Raw genomic sequence first — 20,236 nt, 5'->3', positions numbered from 1 at the left:
GAACTCACAACGCCTCCGATTAGCCACGGTTGGCGTACGTACGGTGCGAAGAAAGTTCAACGTACATACAAAGACCCCCCCCCCCCAGTATAGCCTGACTGTTGGGACAAGTGCTGTTAGCGAGCACGGCACACGAGGGGTGGGTGACCAACACCACGCCTGGGCCGCCTTTGTCTCCCTCGTGGCGATGTTTGCTACACGCCGAACCAGGTACAGCACTCATTTGAGGCCGAGTCAACCTAGGGGAGGCCCAGAACCGGTTCAGATCATCGCGGCTGGTGTTGGCCGTGAGCGGCAATCGAACTGGGGTCGCCGGGTTCGTAGCGCAGCGCGAACTAATCGCTTGCACTACTGCTGCCCACGTGCATCCGTACACAACACACTCAACAAACGTGGCCATGCAGATGGGGCTCCCCCCGTGGTTGTGGATGACCCTCCTCACGGGGTGGAACATTGCGTGATGCGTCCGTGCCGTGGTGGCCCTGCCGAGCGACAGTGAAATGCCCATTTGGTGTGGCTGCGAACACTCGGCTGGCGGATGGAAACCCTGAGCCAGAGCCGCTGAGATTCCGTGCAGCGGGAGACGCATTGCTCATGGGGATAGTTCCCGGGGGGAGGAGAAATCGTATTCGACCCTGTACATCGATTCTAGACCTCAGCTGGTTCTGCAGTAATGCGGGTGCATTGTCTCAATTTGGTCACCGACCAACTGCATTCAAATTGGTTCTTAATTCGCTATGCCGGCACTGAATATGTACAGCAGGGCAATTGAGATGCACCACCTAGCGTAGGCGAGAGGCAATTTGAAGGGGGCCACGGAAACACCCCTGTTGTTTAAATTCCAGAGGTCGTTCTCGAGGACTGCATCACAGGGTAATGTTGCATCGCTCTGCGAGACGTATGGGCGTGGAATGACGCCGATAGCACGAACATCGGAATACCGTACATGTGCGAAAACACAAATCAACTACGTCTAAGACACTCTGGCATCTGGTCGTGTATCGCGCAGTGATAAGACGATGGCTGCTGATCCAGCAGTGGATTGAGCATGGCTGCTGCCGCTGTTGCTGCTGCTGATGATGACGACGAAGCAATAAGAAGCGTACGACGTGGGCACACACGTCGCGTTCAAAGACGCCGCACAACATAACGGGGCATGGTGCGTCACGGAGGCCATGATGATGAAGAAGAAGAATTCAGAAACTTAGCGGCAGGACCGACAGCAGGACACGTGCCATCCCCCCTGCCAATATTCAGCGACACGACAGCGTCGTTTTCAGTCACGGTGCAATAAGCCGGGCCTGTCATCTCCGCAATTACTGACGGACAAAACAAACAAACAGACAGAAGTGGCTGATGAATAAACATCGGGGGGCAGTGTTGGCGTGACGCGCTCCGGAGTGTCTGCCCCAGGATTGGACGCCGCGGATGCCCGCAAGCCGCGTGGGGGGGGGGGGGCAGCTCCTCCTCGCCTCTCCACAAATGGTGCGGAGCTCGGGAGGGGAGCACACTGACAGAAGCCCACCACCACCCGCCCCCCCTCCGCAATCAGAGAGGTCAGAAAGAGAGAGAGGGGGGCGCGCGTGTTGCAAGCTCCTGACGAGCGCGCACCATTGCACGGTCGGCGCGACACGCGTGTCGAGAAACATCGGCGACTCGCCGTCGTCGTCGTCGTCGTCATCTTCGTCGTCGTCTTCTCCGGCATCGTCACCATCACTCGCTGGCGAGTGACGCGAGACGCGACGAGGTTTTTTTTTTCCGCGCAGCTCGGCTCGGGAGGACAAAGGAGGCTCGAAGCGCGTCGCAGCCAAGCTGCCATCCTCTCCTCCACACGCTCCACCCCGAGGGGACCATCGGAGCAAGAAGGACGAATACAGAAAACCAGTAAGCTGCACCGGGCGGGCGCATCGTACACAACCAGCGGTAGCGGTAGCACCAGCAGCAGCTGTGACAGCAGCAGCAGCAGCGGCATCTGCTGTCCCTGCACAAGAGGGGGATGGAGTAACATCGCTCGCGCGCGGACCCAGCTCCTCGTCTTTGCCTTTCGCGATGTCACAGTGGGGTGGGGGAAGGAGGGCTCGGGAGGGATTGATCGATGAGATTGATTTGACCCCAGGCGAGTGATCGCATTCGCGTCAGTCACGCACGAGGAGGAGGAGGGAGGGAGGGAGGAGGGAGGCAGTCGTTGCGTTTTGGCGCAGTGAGGTCCGGTCCGGTGCTGACCGATTTCGCTTCTAAACGTTTCCAATGTCGCGATCCCTCGGTCGCGTTACAGGGGCAGCTCTTTTTCAGACGCGGGTATTTTTGGAGGCCGCTCAAGTGTTCGCTACCGCCGCTGCGGCCGCTGCTGCTGCCGCTGTTTCTGTTGGCGCATCAGCGCGTGCCGGGGCTGCGGCTTGATTAATGTGCCCGTGTGGGTGGACAGATGGAAGCCAAGGCAGCGCTCACTTACAAGTTCGGGTTGAGGTCTGGTAACCGGAGCCGTTCCTTCGCGCCGCTCTACTTAAAACCGAACAAGGCAATGCCACGCGCGAGCGCTCATCCCGTGTGTCTACGATGCGGCAATGCTTCCCGAGTGTGCGCGACAGCGATCTTGCAAAAATCCGCACGCGGCCCTCGGTCCGTGTCGGCGCAAGAGACGCAATTCATAAAGCCGCGTCGCAGAACGATGCAGCAGCGAGATGCCGCACAGCGCCCTCATTGCGGGTTCATGAATTTCTAAGGGTATCAATGTCATACCGGTCATACGTGGATGGCACGAAATTGGTCCTTCGGCAAACGTCATCATCAGCCGTGATCATTCCACTGCTGGATGAAGGCCTCCGCCGGGCGTTGGCCATCTCTCGGCGTTCCTGCGATGCGATGAAGCCACGCAGCACGTGCACACGACTCGTCTCGTGCAGGGGGCACGACTCTCGGACGCACTCCGTTTCGTGGCTGTCAATCCGTCATTAGTCTCGACCATCGGGGCGTCATCCAGCCCTTCCAGCCGTCACGTGCCTTGTCCAAGTCCACATGACTTTTCTGAACAGTTTGAATGATGGTCGTTGTGATGGCATGTACAATAACACTGGTCAACACACTTTTTCTGGCACAAGGTATTCCAACGGTTTTAAGGTAATTTTGGGGTGCTGATTCCAAAAAAACCTGATGTCTATCACATCAGGTTTTTGAGATATAAAATATTGCATTTTCAATAAAAACTGCAGAAGAAAAATATTAAATAAATGTGGCTATCTACATAAAATGATATTATAAGCACACCATCCTAAAAATACATCACCATATTTAAACACTAAAGCAGTCACTGACTCGTAACAACTTGCAATCAAAAGTGACAGAGTTAATTTCGGGTCAAATCAATGAAAATGGGGTATGCCGATAGCATAAAAATGAGATGTGATAGAGCAAATCTGAGATCAGATTTGGAATCAGCACCCTGAAATTAGTCTAAAACAGCTGCAAAAGTTAACCAGTGTATAATTAACTACCACAGTATTCGTAATTACTACTACTACTCTGTATGGCGTTGCTGTAAAGAACGCGGCTGGACGGAGGGCACGAGGCGTTGGTGCTGTTGGCGATGGACACGCCAAAATAGATTTGGGCCGCTCGTCCCGCAAGCGTTCCCTGCTGGGCTGTGTCGCGCCAGCTTGCTATTTGGGAGATTTTATATATAAACACACACACACTTGTCTGGAAGCCAATTGAGTACGATGACGGGAGGTAATAACAATGGAAAGAATAAGTCTTAAAATATCGTTGTATTCTTAAATACACGAGATGAAAATCAGAGGTTGCCTTTACTCGTGACGAGTACCCAATGCTGAGGTTGTTTCCTATGACCCAATCACCCTGAATGTGCCAGATCTTGTCAGATCGTGGAAGTTCAGCAGGTTTTCAGCCTGGTTAGCACCAGATGTGGTTTCGGCTTGGGCTGCGAGGTGACCGGGAGATGGCAGTTACAGTCACTGATTGTGCGGCAAATTATTCTCGAATACGCCTGTGCAGATTGTTGAATGTTAACACGCCTTCATATGCGTGGGATTTCCCAGGGCACTCTGGTTTCAGCCCACGTGCCAAACACTCGTTATTTACCCAGCAGGAGCCTTTGCCTCGAGGCTTTCTTTCAGGAGGATCCTGCGTTGGAGATGATGGGCTGTTTTCATGAATGAGTATTTGCCATGTGGAAGGAAATCTGAGAACCTTGAGAAAAACCCAGGTTAACGCTCTCGTATACACGGAAGACATTTTAGTGAGCTACTGCGCACCAACCAACCACGCCACTGCTTGCCCTTTCTCACAAACTAATTGCATTTCCAGTCTTTGTCCGCTTTTAAATTTATGGTATTCACAGCGCCGCAAATAGCCAGGCCGCGAGGTCAGCTGCTGCAGCGGCGCTCCACTCTGCCTGCCGCCGCCGCCGCTGCTGCCCCCTCGCTAACGAGGCCGCCGAGACCGCGTGACCCGGAGAAGCTCCCTCCCGCGAGAGGAATACACGCCATGGAACGTGGCCTGGAGCAGGAGGTGGTGGTGGGCGAGGGCGGCCGGACGGACGCCAGCGAGCGGTGCGAGCACGAGGAGGACGCGGCTACGCGCAGAGTGAGCACGGCGCGATAATGATTCACTCAGCCCAAGCCTCGACAGCTCCATCCGTAAACACAGCTGCGACTGTGAGCTTATGCGTCACGCTGCGGCGTTAGCGGTATCCCGAGCCGAGGCTTATGGGGACATCGAACCCACGATGTAACACATTCACAGCTCTAAGACGTTGCGTTTGCACAAGCAGATGTTGCTGAAACGGTAAAGTGCATTGGACGCAGCGAGGTCTATGGCAGATTTTTTTTATTTAAAGCGTAAGCATCGTACGAAAGCTCGTCATAACACACGGTGATGTCACTTGCGAATTTCAACAGTTGAACGAAGACGCCGCAAGTTCCGAGCGACCCGAGGCAGCTGAGCGGCGCGAGCAGGCGGCTGCTGGGCAGGAAGACGTCGAGAAGACGCCGGCGACGGAGGGGAGGCACGACGACTCGGAGACGTTTCCACCGCGTGGAGACACTGAGCAAGGTCCCCAGCTTCGGCAGGCTGACACAACTCGGCACGCAGAGGAGGCCGAGGCAACTGAGGATTCGCATCCACAGGAAACTCGAGGGCCGGAACCAGATCACACACAAGGAGGCATGGAGATCCAGCGAAACGGACAACTCGCCTCAAGTGGCGAGAATGACCGACCTCCTGCACCGCAGCCCACAAAGGCTCCCGGTGAGGCCCAAGGGACTCAGTGCAGCACAGTCAGTTTACCGGCGATCTCAGATCAACAAGATCATGCTGATGAGTTAGAGGATTCCAAACCAGCAGAAGCATCAGATGAAGCTCTTGAGAGTTTACCGGCAATCTCAGATCAACAAGATCATGCTGATGAGTCAGAGGATTCCAAACCAGCAGAAGCATCAGATGAAGCTCTTGAGAGTTTACCGGCGATCTCAGATCAACAAGATCATGCTGACGAGTTAGAGGATTCCAAACCAACAGAAGCATCAGATGAAGCTCTTGAGCATCAGGGTGAGACACAAGACAGTAGAGCATTAGACGATGCTTGCGTTGAGAAGGCAGATGCCGCTCGTGACGAATCAAAGACAGGAGATTTAACGGATTCGCTGAAAGACATAGGAGGCACAGAACCAGCTGATAGTTTAGAAATACACATTCCGCAAATGGACGAAGCTGAGACACAAGAAAGCAAGGTCTTAGACGATGCTTGTGTTGTGAAGGCCGGATACACTCGACTCAAATCAGAGACGGAGAGCTCAGAGGGCAGTCTGAAGAACGTGAAAGATACCGTTCCAGCAACTGAGTCAGACATCCACCATCCGCAAGCGGGTGAAGAAAGAGAAGGGCAAGCCGAACCTAAGGACTCAAGTGTGGAGCAAGGATTTGAGGATCTCGAGCAGGAATTGAAGAATTTGCAATCAGACGAAGAGGCGATTCGAGTGCATGAGCATGAATTTGAGGACTTGGAGCAAGCAGAGGCACTGGAAAAAGTGGCGAATGCAGAAGAAAAAGATGACAATAACACACCAGCAATACTCGCAGCACTGGAGCCAGCTGCTGAAGAGGAGCAACCCGAAATACTCTTGCCAGCTGACACTTTACGTCCAGAAAAAGAGCAGGCATTTGAGGACCTTGAGCAAGAAATAGTATCTCTGCGATCCCGTGAAGAATATGACCCGGTGGAGATTTCAGAAGATTTAACGACCTCCGAGTGTGAGCAGGACGTAAAACGTGCAATGGAATTGGAGGAGCGTGGACCGTTCCCAGCAACCGAACAGGAGAAGTTTGATGAAGTGCGGGCAGCTGTGAATGTTGAGACAGCAGAGGAGCAGAAGGGCGCAGACATCGAGCATGGACCTGAAGAGAGACAGCTAACAGGAGAAGACATGGGTGATGTGCAGCCTAAGCACAACGTGAATGAAATCGAAACTGCGGATTCGGTCGCGGTAGATACTGCACATCGAGAAGAAACCAATGTCGCAGAGGAAGCAGGAGATGTAGAACAATCACGAAAGAGTTCATGCCCAGCAGTCCGAACCTCTACCGAATTGGAATATGGTGACGCTGGGATTGCCGTGTATGTCACCGAGGCAGATGATGAGAAAGAGGAAGACGCAATGGAGGAACTCGTACCGGCGGCACACTCACCAGAAGGAGAATTGCCTCAAGGTGCGGATCAAGAATATGCGCAAGAGAAATCAAAGATCGCAGAACCCGATGGCGTGCCCGGAGACACCGCTGACCGAGAGTCAGTCGGCACGGTCGAAGACGTCGGAACAGTGATGCATTCCGAAGAAGTGAATCTAATTGAAATCCACAAATTGAACACGTGCCTGGATCCAGTCGACGATAAAGAACGAGGAGTGGAAACGAACGAAGCGATGGACGTAGAGCCACTCATGGGAACGCATGTTCACGAGCAAGAGCAGGTGACAGAAAATACAGGACCTGAAAAGCTTGTGCCATCACAAAGTACAGCAACAGAGCTGAGCCCGAATGAAGAGCCGCAGGATCAACAAATGCAGAGGAGTGAAAATCTTGGAATAGACAACCCACGGGAGGAGCAGCAGCAACAACTTATGCCGTCTGAAATGTCCGAAGCTCTGGCTCCAACCGAAGAACTGGAGTCTGCAGATCTATCGGTTCAAACTGGGGTAACTGAAGATGCCAGTAGCTTAAAGGACGTCAACATGAATGAACAGTATGACCCAAATAATCTTGAAAACACACAAAGCAATGATAATTTTGACATGCAGTTAGCACGTGAGGATCTGGATCAGTTAAACACGATTGAATCAGAGGGCACAGGCGAAGCAGAAAACCAGCCCCATGCATTGGTGCCACAAGCTACCAATGATTTAGACAAAACATTACCCCAAAGCCTAGACCCGTCTGCAGAGACACTGATTGGCTCAGTCGAGAGTCTTGAACCAACCGAAATATTAGACCAATACTTGCAGCAATTTGAGGAGAGCAACCTCGTGTGGAATTTAGAAATGGACAGCAATCTGGGGCGAGCTGAGAGTACGAAGCGACTGAATAAACTTGACGATTCGAATAGCGCAGAGAAGACCGATAATTTGCGGCACACTCAGAGAAACGATCCCCCTAGACAAAGAGAGATGCTCGTAAACGTCGAACCAGATGCCAACGAATGTGGAATGCACGCGATCACAGAAGTAGAAGAAGCAATGCAACTTGACGTTCTGGAACAAGATGCTAAGCTAGAAGTGGAAAAAAATGAGAATAAATCCTCACAGCATGACAACTCGACGTATCAGGCTCACGCTGAGCAATCAGCTGACACGACGTCAGAGGATTCTCAAAAAGCTGAATGTAACAAGTGGCCGAAGGAGCTAGACCAGCCTTCGCCATTTGATCACAAAGGGTACATGGAAGGACCTCGTGAGGAAAGTGAACAGGTTGAGCACCTGCAGTCTGTGATGCCAACTACAAGCGAGCAGGAGGCGGTGGAGGAGGAGCCTACTGGGGTCTCAGAGATGTCTCGAGGGTTTGGACAAGACCAGCGCCTGCAACGAGGAGACCACGATGGTGCACCGGTGGTGATGCACAAGCAGCAGCATTTAAGGTCGATCACAGACGATGATTTGGAGAAGCTCCAGTCTCCTGGGAATGCAGATGTTGAGCACGAGACGGGCCAAGCTGAAGACCTGAAACAGGAAGACATCCAGCAAAGGGTAGAGCCCCAGAATCCAGTCACAGATGAGCGGTCCGAAACATCGCAGCCCTCTGAGATCATTGAAATGGCCGAGAGGCTGGAGAAGGAAGAGTGCCTAAGAGGAGAAGACGAGGGCGAGGAGAACACACGTAAGCCCCACGACCCGCCAGAGATGCCAGCGTCGACTGAGACCACCAAAACAGAAGATGACATCGCCGAGGCTGAACAATTGGAGCGAGACAAGAGCCAAGAGCGGGAGGACATAGAGCGTCTTCAGTCCCTGGCACCAATTGCGGACGACGTAGCACAAGTGGCGCAGTCCGCAGAGATAACCCAAGCGGAGGCGTCACGCGCTGACGAGACTGCTTCAGGTTCGGCTGAAGCGGTCGATGAGGATCAGAGCGCACGACCGGTAGATAGCCAGGAACAAGCAGAGCCTTTAGAGTTGGAGACGTCGCAGCCGACGCAGATCACGGAGATAGCCAATGAGCTTGATGAGTGTGCGAACCTGCAAAATAAAGACGACGAGATGAAGGAGGAGGTGACACAGGTCGAGTTTTTAAAAGCCACTGGGAACGAACAGCCAGAGACTGTGCAGGCCACGGAGATGAGGGACACGGCGAGAGGCGCCGGGAGGGATGAAGCCATAAGCCAGGGGGGTAACGAGGGAGAAACGGACATCAAACGGTCTGCTGAGATAATAGAGGTGGAGGTGCCACATGGGACAGCGATAAGAGAAACGGACGGGGAGATGGATGAAGCGCAAGGGCCGGGGCAGGAAGGTCACCACGATAGGGCAGATCACGCACAGCCCCAATCGTCAAGTGCGTATACAGATGGTCAATCGGAGATGTCGTGCTCCACGGATGTTTCAGAGACGGTAACAAAAGCTGAGAAAGTTGAACACACCGAAGAAGTAGCTGTTCAGGAAAGGGCAGATGCTGAGCGCCGTCAGCCGGAATATCCCGCGGCTGAGGAGACAGAGAAGACATCGCAGTGTGACGAGATTACAGAAGGGGAGATGGCGAAGTCTGCTGACGCCCTTGAGAAAGATCAACGCTGTCAAACAGAGGACAGCCGGGAACAACCTCTGCACATGACCACAGTAGGCCGCTTGCCACCAGAGGAACCAGAGTCTGCAGAGAGCATGGAGACAGTGAAGGGGAATGATGATGCTGACGACCAGGATGCAACAGAGGCGGCGTTTAAGCCACCTTTAGAGTTGGTTATAGATGAACCCACAGAGGTTCCACAGTTGACCGAGGTTATATTGACCAACGAAGACACGAATCCTAAACAGGATGAACCAGGAGAGGGCACGGCGTCTCCTTCTCTGGGGAACGAGTGTGCTGTGCAGGGGAATGTGAGAATCACGGATCAGCCCTTTGAAACCTCGTCAGGTCATCAGCCGGAACGAAAAGATCCAGAAATTAGTGGGAAAAATATCAAGGATACTTTGCAGTCATTGATTCACTGCAACGTGGTGGAATCGTCTCACGGCATGATCCTGGAACCCAGCGAGAAAGGAAACATGCACATATCCAAATACAAGCTCATGAACCCAGACTCGCAGCCAGAGATTCAAAATGAGAAGACCATACATGGCGACATTGGAAGTATCCTCAACGAGCTGCTCACCCACAGGGAGCCCCAGAGGCAGGAGGTCGCAATTGAGAAGGAGGAGAGGGGCAACCTGAAGGAGATTCTGGACAAGTTGATGACGCAGTCAAGCACGTGTGAGGATGACAAAGAAGGCGACCGAGTTGATGGAACAGCGAGAGAATATCCCGACACTGACACATCTGGGATTCAGAACGGAATCCTTATACAGGAGTGTCTCCAGGGCAGCGTCAAGATGACGGTCTACTCGCTGCAAAACCAAGATGACAACGGCAGTGGCCAGAAAGAAGAAGTCATAGCTGGCAATGTTAAAGGGGCAAAGGAGAGCCTCTTGGCCTCTGCAGAGAAGCCAACGCCGAGAAAGCTCGAGCTGGATTACATCCGCAAGGGAAACGTACGCTTCTACACAACGTGCATCAACAGCGGTGCCCTGGGCTACCTGCAGCTCCTGCAGGACCAGGGGGAGCAGCTTGAAGCGGCTGCATCCTGTGACGCGAGCCGTGCCGGTCCCGTGCTCGCAGACACGGAAGAGAGGGTGGATGTGAAGGCGATACGCAAGTCGTTTGAGGCAGCCTTAAAAGAGTCTGGAAATGAAAATGCCATCAAGGTTCCCGTTTGGCCACAGTACTGCGCTTCCAATATCAAGTCGGGGACGGCGAGTGAAAAAGCGCCCGGCGAAGCGGTGAATGCTACGCCCCGACGTTCGGAGGCGCCTGCAAGTGCTGACGGATGTGCTGCGAGCCAAGAGGCAGAGGGTCAGAGTGCAGCTCAAGCGAACGCAAGCGAAACTCTGCTTGAAACACAGAGCACGCACACCCCAGAGTCGGGCCCTATTACAGAGAGTCGGGTCCAATGCGAAGAAGTCGCGAAGGTGAACGTGAAAGATGCGCGCAGGAGTTTTGAAGAAGCCAAACAACTGGTGAGAGAAGTACAAAGGGAGAAAGTGGTCAGGGGCAACGTGGAAGCCGCGAAGCAAAGTTTGATGGAATCGTTCAGCCGCGGGAAGGAGGTCGTGCGCCAGGTCGACATCGCGGAAGATCTGCAGACCCTTCAGCGGAATGCGCCACTGGTCCAGCACGCTGCCTCCGTGTACCACGACGGCCACCTCCTGGTCGAGGTGACCAACGATAACAACAATCGGACCTCCGGCGAGGAGGGCTCCCCTGCATCGGCAGGAACTCCCTCTGATTTGAAGGCCAGTGATACACTGGAAAATGAAGAAATCGACGCAAACGCACATCGAGAAACTCAGGATCCAACGCCTCGGCACACCGAGTGCCGTGGCGAAGTCCACAAAGACGCCCACAACACGAGAGGGAAGTTACAGGAGCGCAAGGCTCCTCAAGAAAGCGCAGAAACCAGTGAACAGTCATCTACAGAGAATACAAAGTCGCGTGCGTTTACTTGCGCGAACGAAAACACAACGGGGCCGCGAGATGAGAGTGAGAAGGGCCTCCCGAAGCAGGCTGCACGGGAGCCGCGTTTTCAAATTCCTCCACCGGAGCCGGCGGCCCAGGCTAAGCACGCGACCCTTCAAGAGGAGCTACCCCTGCCCGCTCCTCCATTCGAATGCGAGCTCGAGGGTTCACTGCCGCCTCCGCCGCCCGAAGTCCTCGCCGCGGTCGTTGCAGAAGATCTGCCACTGCCACCCCCGCCACCTCCGGACACGCTCAAGGACGACTCCAGGCCGCCGTCGTACCCCTCGTCTCCGACGCACGCGAGCCAGCATGGCCAGGAACCAATGGGCGTCCGCAAGCTGCCCTTTCGAGTGAGGACGTTGGACATGCCAGGTCCACCGATATCTTCGTACGCCCCCATTCCGTTTAGGAAAAAGGCTGCGGACGCTCAGCCGTCGCAAGACAAAGTGCAGTGCGACGCGTCTGTGCCTAGGCAAAATAACGATGCCGACGTGGCCAATGCCTCTCCGAACAAGTTGAAGCAACATTTGAAAAACCAGGAGTCATCGTCTGCTGTCACATTGCGAGACATAAACGCCATCAACAAATACCTGGAATCAAACGTAGAACATTTTCACATTACATCTGGCCCAATAGTGCGTCCGGTCATATTCAAACCCGACAAATCCAATCCGCTCGAGACGTCCGTAATCAGCCCGCAACGCACGAGCCCCCAGAAGAAGCCAAAACCGGTCACCAAGAGAGCGTTCAAGACCCCGCTGATGATCGCCGAGGAAAACTTCAAGCGACAGCAAGCCGAGAAACAGAAAGACAAGACTGCCGGCTTGGCGACGAGCACGCAGTGGAGGGACGTGCACAAAGGCCAAGACGATGACGCCGACCGCACTTTGTCAAACGAGGCCGCGTACCCGCACGACAACCCACTGTGTGACGAGAGGACGAGTTCTGCCCACACGGGCGCCCTGATGGCCGCTGAGGGCGCAGCGCAGTGCGTTATTTTCACCAACAAAGCACTCACGAATAATCAGCAGCTCAATCAAAATCCGCAGCGTCCCACAGAGGCGGCAGCGACAACCCCGTGGCATTTGGAGGCAGGGACGCAGCCCACGTCGACGCAGGCGCACGTGGAGCAGCGGTCTGCCTGCGGCGTTCGGCGCACGGCGACGGAGGAATGCACTCAACAGCAAAGCAGCGAGCTCAGTCGCCTGCGGTGCGAGTCGAGCGTTCGAGGAGGCAAGGGCGCTGCTGGCGCGGAGCCACAAGGTGAGTGTCTCGCGGCGAGGAGAGACGACCACGCTGGCGCGCGCACTCATTGTAGCACGCGTCAGCTGCGGGCGTGCGATTGGAAGGATTCGGTTGCGCAGCGCGTCGCGACGGCACCAAAGCCGCCGGCGATTCGCGAGGACGCACGCGCCGCTGGGGCACGCGGTGCGGCCACCACGCAACCCGCGCTTGCCGCTCGCGGCGAGGACAGCCGCGGAGAGTCGGTTGGCGAGATGAACTCCTCAGCAAAAGCGAACGTGGCACGAGGGGTTAGGGAAGGGTGTCGGCAACAGACGTCGTGGCGGTCGCCGACCTTCATTGAGATTAGATCCGTTGCGAGAAAACCGAGGGAAATAGTCAGAGAGGTCCCACCTCTTCCTCGCACATTATTGGTTTCGTTGCCCCTGCTGGGAGGTTTCTCCCGCAGGACGTGCGCACAGTCGCCTCGTCCGCCGCACGATACGCACGAGCCACGCTCTTCGCCAACCGCGTGTCGAGCGGGGGGAGGAGGAGGAGGAGGCACCGCACCGAGCCTGGGGGATGAGCGCCAAAGCAGCTCATCTCGCATGGCCTGCAGCCCGCCCGTGGGTCCCGTCGCCGCTAAACGATCTGCGGCGGTTTCGGCGCCGCTAACGCTCAGGAGACAGCTCAATATTCACTCCACGATCTCCACAGCCAGTGCCAGGACAGTGGACGCAAAGAGAATGAACAAAGAGCAGTCGCTGCCAATTCTGTTGAAGCTTAGGAACGGCAAGGACGACAATATAGCGGAAAAGAGAGCGGTGTGGAGGGGCAAAGACACGATGGGCGTTCAAGGGAGTCCGACACCCAAGAGAAATGTTTCAAAGCAAGTCTGGATCACTTCCTGCGATCCATATAAAGAGAATGTCCCGACTAACAACGCGTCTTTAACGAGCAGCATGGATGAGGATCTCGTCCTCCTGGAGCAGAGCCTGCGAGAGACAGAGCAGCTGCTGCAAAGCATGCGTGAGAGTTCCCAACAGAAGGCGTCCCTAGCCGCCGGGGCCCACCAGCACAAGGCTTCCTCGGCGCCAGGTCTGTGCCGCTGGGATGGGGGCGAGCAGGTCCGCGTGAGACGCACAGCTGAGCAGCATGCGCGTCATTTGGCTGGGAATGAGCTCCGAGCTTCACACCTTTCGGAAACGTCCTCGGCTGGCTGCAGTGAGCATGAAGCACGCAAGGCCGCCCCCCCCCCGCCTGCTCTTTGCAGTTGATGCGCACGCTGTGGCTTTTGCTGCGACGCACCTGCAATTGCTCTATCGTGGGCTTGCTGCAGTGTCTGGTAATGGCAGAGCAGCGGTGCGGCCGGATGCTTTCCATCTGTTCGCTGCACTTTGTGTGTCATCGGTGAGCGACAGACGACGGAATTTTAAAAACAATCTGCTTTTACACACGTTGTGTGGGTATGACGTGAATTAACACATGTTTTAGTGGAAGCAATAATTGTGATGGGTATTAATTTCAAATCCATGCCCAAGTTCTTTTGAAAATCCATTACTGTTGGGGTAACAAGTTTGCGGGCAGCTTCTACAACATACGAGGGAGTTATTTCATCAGCGGAGCTACGCCGATGAAAATTATGTTTACTAAGTAATTCAGCGCCGCTGCGGGAAATCAAAAGACTGACTTCACTCTAACAGTTTTACATCGCCGCACGATGTCAACTTTCAAACGTAACCCCTGCCAAACATTTACAAACATTTACAGTTTGTCAGGATTCCGTTTTCAGACGCAGACAACAATCTTCACGGTCCGAGACAGCAGCAGCAGAAGCAGCTGTTTAAAAATATATGCTAAAAATAAACAGCATTCTCATCTATTTTGTGTAACTCAGCACCACGAAAGCCCTCTATCCACTGTGCTCCTCTGACACCCTCCCAATTCCCCTGCCACAAAACTAATCCCACCGTTGTGGCCTGCCTACAGTTGTTAAAATAATACCCCTTTGGAATTACTTAAGTGCAGAAGACTTGGGCCGGACAGCAGAAGGCAACTTTGAAGGACATTTCCCCCCCGAGTCTCGTATGGAAATAAATGTAAATTATGGGAAAAAAATGTTCACTTCGGTTGTTTAATGCAACCTGCCCCGAGTTCTTCTTGGCAGACAATTTCCCAGATGGGTCAGCGGTAGAGCGAGCGGCTCGCAATCAGAAGGTCGCAAGTTCAAATTCTTGTTTATGGATTGAATCAGCACATCATACCTCCCAGGGTCGATACAATACGTACCACTGGGTGGAGGAATTAACAGTGGTTATCCGACAAATTAAACTCGCCCTCCACCCCGCCCGCCTTGGGAATATGAAAAATCCACCACTATCCCTGGAGAGCTGTAAACAGGGAGCTGATCACCACCTCAATGCTCATTTGAGCAGCAGGAGATCATTTTGACTGCACTTGACAGTTTGCCAATGTCTTCCTAACGTTGAATTCCATGCGTCGCTGATGGGGGTGGGGTGGGAACAGGATCGTGTTCGAGCCACGAGGCGGCTCTGGGCGGCCAGGAGAGGGAGGGCGACTCGGCCGGACCGGGTCCCGCGAGCTTCCCATAGCGGCGTCACTGCAGGAAGGTGAGTCACCCTCCATGACCCCTCCGTGTGCTGCTCGTGGTAGGGGGACGTCCATAAATGACGTCACGCACCTAGGGGGGGGGGGGGGGGGGGGGGTCAGACATTTGTGACGATGTGTGACCAGGGGCGGGGTGGTTGAGAAATATGACGTCACATAAAAATGCACAACTTTTAATAAATATAAACAATACGTTCTACTTAATTGAATAGACTTTTTAATAAACGTTTTCTCCTACAAAATCAGAGTGCAGCGCCACATTAAATAAGCACTACAACGACAATAGTTTAAAGCGATTTGAAGCATGTTTTTTTTTGGGGGGGGGGGGGCGGGCAGAGCTTTGTGACGTCAAATTTGAGGGGGGGTCTGACTTTTTGTGACGTCGTGTGACGATGGGGGGGGGGGTCCAAAATCGTCCAAAATCGCGTGACGTCATTTATGGACGCTCCCCAAGGCGACGCGTCACACACACACCACGTCACCACGTGCAGCAGTGCACAACACGTGATATTCCTCACTTGTAAACCCACGTGCTGCAGAGTGCGGAATCAACGACAGGCTCGAACGCTCGCGACGCGAGTCGTACCTGAAAAGCCCGCTCGGTAATCGGTGGCGGCTCGTGACATGTCCACCAGATGGGGCTGTTGTGAGTGACCTCTGAAAAGACGGTGTTCTCATTAAAAAAAAAACCTCGTCGTGTTTTTGGCCTTCCCGCGAAAGTGATAAAACCGTATTTTCTACCAACGGTAGGCATTTATAAACAATACGAAACAAAACTACAAAGCACTCAAATGCTGTGCCCATGACCCTCAAGTCCTCACTACGCAACCCCTTTGACACTGCCAAAAGCCGTAATCTGCTCTATGTATTTGCACAGTGCACAGTAAACGGAACATGCCAATGTTACGGGACAAACCTTACTAATTGGCTGTGTCGGGTGGTGGCGGGTTTAACGACACATTTATATATTTCAACAATCTAAACCAAAAAAAAACATGTATTATGGATGATATTGGTCGCGAAAGCCTACGCGTTAAACTGACCATCTCTTACATATGTCGCGGCAAAATGTCGCTATCCACAGATCTCCAGCTGACACGCACCCAACTTCGTTTTAATTTCAGGATGAAGGCGGTGGTGGCTGAGGTGAGCCTGGACCCACACCTGACTGCAAGGGAAGCCTCCTCCTCCTCCCTCGAGAGTCTGGACATCAAATCGTCCAGCTGACACAAGACGCATCACATTCACAACTGCTCCACGTCACATTCTAGGACGCAGCAAATTGCACTGATCTAGCAAACAACCAAACGCTGATCAGAACCTTCCACGGACCTGTAGACAATGCATTCGGCCGTACGCCACATTCTCCGTCGCCATAATACTTGAAATATTGTTACCAAGGGGATTATACCATACGTCCGTGTACAACACAAGCATGTACTGGGACTACATTTAGAATTTTCATGCGTCCTGAGAAGTAGGTAGGTCACGTGGGTGAGCTGGGCAGGTGTAGCAGATACTATTAGAGTGCGAAAGCAATGGCAGCTTAAGTTTCTCAATTTTTATTTATTTGAGTTTACCTTCCGTGAGGGCATAATGGTGTCCGGCAATTGCGCCCTGAACCCGGGGGGCCTCGAGTTCAACCCCCTTACCCCCGTCACCGCGGACACGAGCAGCGAGTGCCAATGTGACATGTCCGTCCGGGTGTCCTCCCTCCCCTCCCTCCGACTCACCGACCCACGCCGACCAACGCGGTTAGGCTTGTGGTAAAACAACCTCATCGATGTGACACCGTGTGCGGCGGAGTATGCCTTCGCGAGGGCGGCGGCGGATCGACGACGAGTCGACGAGTTGTCGCTTCGTTGATTCTTTTTTTTGCAGAGAAACACGCGGAAGCCGCGTGCCCCCTTTGTGACGCGCAAAAGCCACGTGACCGATGGGGCATCCGGTGCGCGTGTGAAGAGAGATATCATAGAAACCGTGCCATACGTCGTAGAACCCTTGTGCCATCGCGATTCATTGCTGACAATGTCAGTGTGGTGTAGGAAATCATCGATGATGATGAAGTTAATACAAAATACTCGATTGCCTTGATGGTAGTAACACGGGAGGTAGTGATGCGCGGCTGATGGGGAAGCAGGGGAGTGATTCTGCCACTCCAATAACCGGCAGTGTGGCGGCGTGACGCCCACGCAGCCAAGACGTTTAAGTCCATGGGCCAAACCAGTATCCAGCACCAATACAGCTGACATTTAGTGATACTAATTTATCTATGTATGTATGTATGTTGAACTTCTTTCGCACCGCACGTAGCCAGCCGTGCCAAAAATGAGTTTTAAAGACATGAGTTCGCAACTTCGATTAAGAAGTACATCGCTCCTGTGGCGTCACAATAAGAGTGGATTACATGACAAGGCAAGGTTACCGCACGGGCTACTTTTAATCACGACGTAAAGAGCTTGCTGTCGGGTGGCATCAACAAGTAAAAAAAAGAACGTTTGTGCCCCACGGGCTAAATGCCGCTTTGCTCATTTAGCCCGTGGGCCACGAATGTTGCGCGAACGGCAGCTTCGAGCTGGGAGCGGCGCCTCGACGCAGCGCTCGCTCGACATACCCGCAGGCAGGGCGATCCACTTGTAGACCCCCCATAGAAGTCATTTCGCGACGTAGTTGCTTCTCCACAGACGCAAGGGGAGGGAGGGAGGGTGGCCCCCAAAAACGTTGCAGAGGATTTTTGTCAGCGTGCATTGGGAGATTGGCGGGGAGCCAACACGCGCTTTCTCCATAGTCTCCTATTTGTATTTTGAGCTGGCCGTCTCTGAATGGATCGCCGTGTTTGATTAAGGTCCCGCTCTCACGATATCGTTGCTTAAGATCCGCGTGTCCTGTCTGTTATTCCGCTAAGGAAAGTACATGGGGGTGGGGTGGAGGGGGGGGATTTTTATGTTAAAGGCATGGCGGTCGTGGCATGCAGCACGAATGACGACGATAGCTCTGAAGAGTCGTCAGCACGCCGACGGACAATGCGGCCAATGTATCCCCGTGTCGTGGTATGAGGGCCATCCATTGAGTACGTACGAGTGGAGGGGGGGGGAGGTGGACCCAAATGCGTACGCTAGCGTATAGGGGGTCTACTGACAATGTGCGTACGCATAGGAAACGTGGGGGGGGGGGGGGGGTGAAGCCTCGCTAATAATTTGTCTACATTGGCCTTCAAATGAGCCACAGTTCAGTGTCTCCAGCTGTCAGACAACAAGTACTGCCGGGAGAAGTGGGACTGTGGGAGAGGTGTCACTTCGTGTGCCACCGTGCCCCCCTGACTGCTAACTATCACGCAGCTCAGCAACATCAGTGGCCAAAGTACGCAACTTAAGTCTTTAATGCAGCCGGCGGTGGATTAAATATCGGCCGTTCTATAAGATTCTGGGGGGGGGGGGTGCGTCAGGCGTACGTACGCAGGTGGAGGGGAGGGTAAAGAGTCCGCGTGCCTACAGGGAGGGGTTAAGTTCTGACAGATCGTCTGCGTAACCTACTCAATGGGTGGCACCTATGGCTGCTGTGTTCCGCTGCCAGAGGTGTTCGGCAGTTGCGCTGCCGCGTGTTACCGAGTGCTCTTCGACGCGGTGTCCGACGTTTTTCTTTAGTTCCTGAAGAAGCCCCCCCCCCCGCCCTGAGAAGCGAAATCGTCGGGACGTCGCGCCGAATAGCGCGCGGTCGGATATCACCACCACCATCACCACCACATCAGCACCACCACCATCAGCACCACCATCACCACCAACATCATCACCACCATCATCACCACCATCACCACCACCATCACCACCATCACCACCACCATCATCACCACCATCACCACCACCATCATCACCACCATCACCACCACCATCACCACCATCACCACCACCATCACCACCACCATCACCACCATCACCACCACCAGTCACCACCACCATCACCACCACCATTGGGGGAAGCTACATTACACCATTCAGCACTGATCCCGTGGTTGCTTGTGCTACCAGGAACAAGCAGGCCATGTAGCTTGTTACTAAACTCGGTCGTTCAAGGCGGCGACCTCCACGAGGGCTCCAAGTGGCGCCTTGCGAGCCGCTCGTGCGACGACGACCACTGCGATGCCCATCGGGTCGCGAGTAGATTTGCAATATCTAACCATTTGTATTTACGATTTTACAACAACAATAATATAAGGGATGGGGAGGGGGCTTATTTATATGTGATAACAATTACTTATCGTATTTAGTCGATTGCAGTTACTCTAAGTGGACTTTACGGTCCAAATACAACACGTGTCCCCAACGGGGGTCGCGTCGCTGTGGAACACGGCAGGTGAGTTTCGCTTCACACAACCATCGCTCCCTGCCCTGAGCGTTCATTCCGCTGCAGGCAGCATTGGCCGGGGAAGGCTGCGCTGGGACATTCGAGATTGAATTAAAAATCTTAATAATAATAACAATAATAATAACGATTGTGCCGTGGGGCTGAATACCGTCCGTTGTAACGGGGGCATGCACCAGGTGTGTAGACTGCCGCAAACATTTAATGGAATGCCGGGAGCTAATAGATCGTAGAGCTACAATTAACTCGTTTGTATAATTTATATGGTTTGGTGAACGTATTTTTTTTTGTTCGGAATAATAAACGAAAACGTAGAGCTTCTGTTTAACACGAAGGCGTTGTAATGGTACTTTAGATTTTAACGTTCAAATACTTCGCTGCTGAAAATCTGGAGATTCGCAATCGCCTGCTCCGAGGAGGCCCAGCGAAGCAGATTGTGTCAGCTGACACACCACGGGCTTGCACAACTTGCAGTTTACTTTGATCCGAGATGATTCGTGTTTCGAAATTACTTCAGCTACAGAACTTTGAGCATGTATTTTGTATCGCAGCTAGAATGATAAGCATTAAAACTTTGAAACTCAGTCCCCCGTACTGTGATCTTTTAACATGTTAAGCGTTTTTTCACCCCCCGATTAGCACGGTTGGCTACGTACGACGCGAAAGATGTTCAACATCCATACAAGGTCAAGTCTTCCGATTGCATCAATGTACAGCGGGCACACGTTGAGCTGAAATGTAGAAATCTCAACTCATA

General features: G+C 53.5%; 1 protein-coding gene across 2 annotated transcripts; it reads left to right on the top strand.

The window, feature by feature from the left end:
- Window positions 1–1,502: 1,502 nt before the first annotated feature.
- Window positions 1,503–20,063, top strand: LOC133345306 (uncharacterized). 2 transcript variants are annotated; one of them, XM_061555949.1, is made up of 5 exons: window positions 1,503–1,884; window positions 4,358–4,602; window positions 4,917–12,534; window positions 15,019–15,122; window positions 16,245–20,063. In XM_061555949.1, the coding sequence occupies exons 2-4, from the start codon at window positions 4,504–4,506 to the stop codon at window positions 15,102–15,104; spliced, it is 7,803 nt and encodes a 2,600-aa protein (XP_061411933.1). In that variant the 5' UTR covers window positions 1,503–1,884; window positions 4,358–4,503; the 3' UTR covers window positions 15,105–15,122; window positions 16,245–20,063. The 2 variants fall into 2 exon arrangements, with proteins under 2 accessions (XP_061411933.1, XP_061411932.1); XM_061555948.1 differs by having other exon boundaries at window positions 4,324–4,602.
- The last annotated feature ends 173 nt before the right edge of the window (window positions 20,064–20,236 follow it).

The sequence above is a fragment of the Lethenteron reissneri genome, chromosome 21 (genome assembly GCF_015708825.2).
Source record: "Lethenteron reissneri isolate LAM-NWPU_2019-01 chromosome 21, ASM1570882v1, whole genome shotgun sequence".
NCBI classification, from domain to species: domain Eukaryota; kingdom Metazoa; phylum Chordata; class Hyperoartia; order Petromyzontiformes; family Petromyzontidae; genus Lethenteron; species Lethenteron reissneri.
Note: the sequence above shows the minus strand (reverse complement) of the source record. Positions and strands in the feature narration are given on the sequence as shown.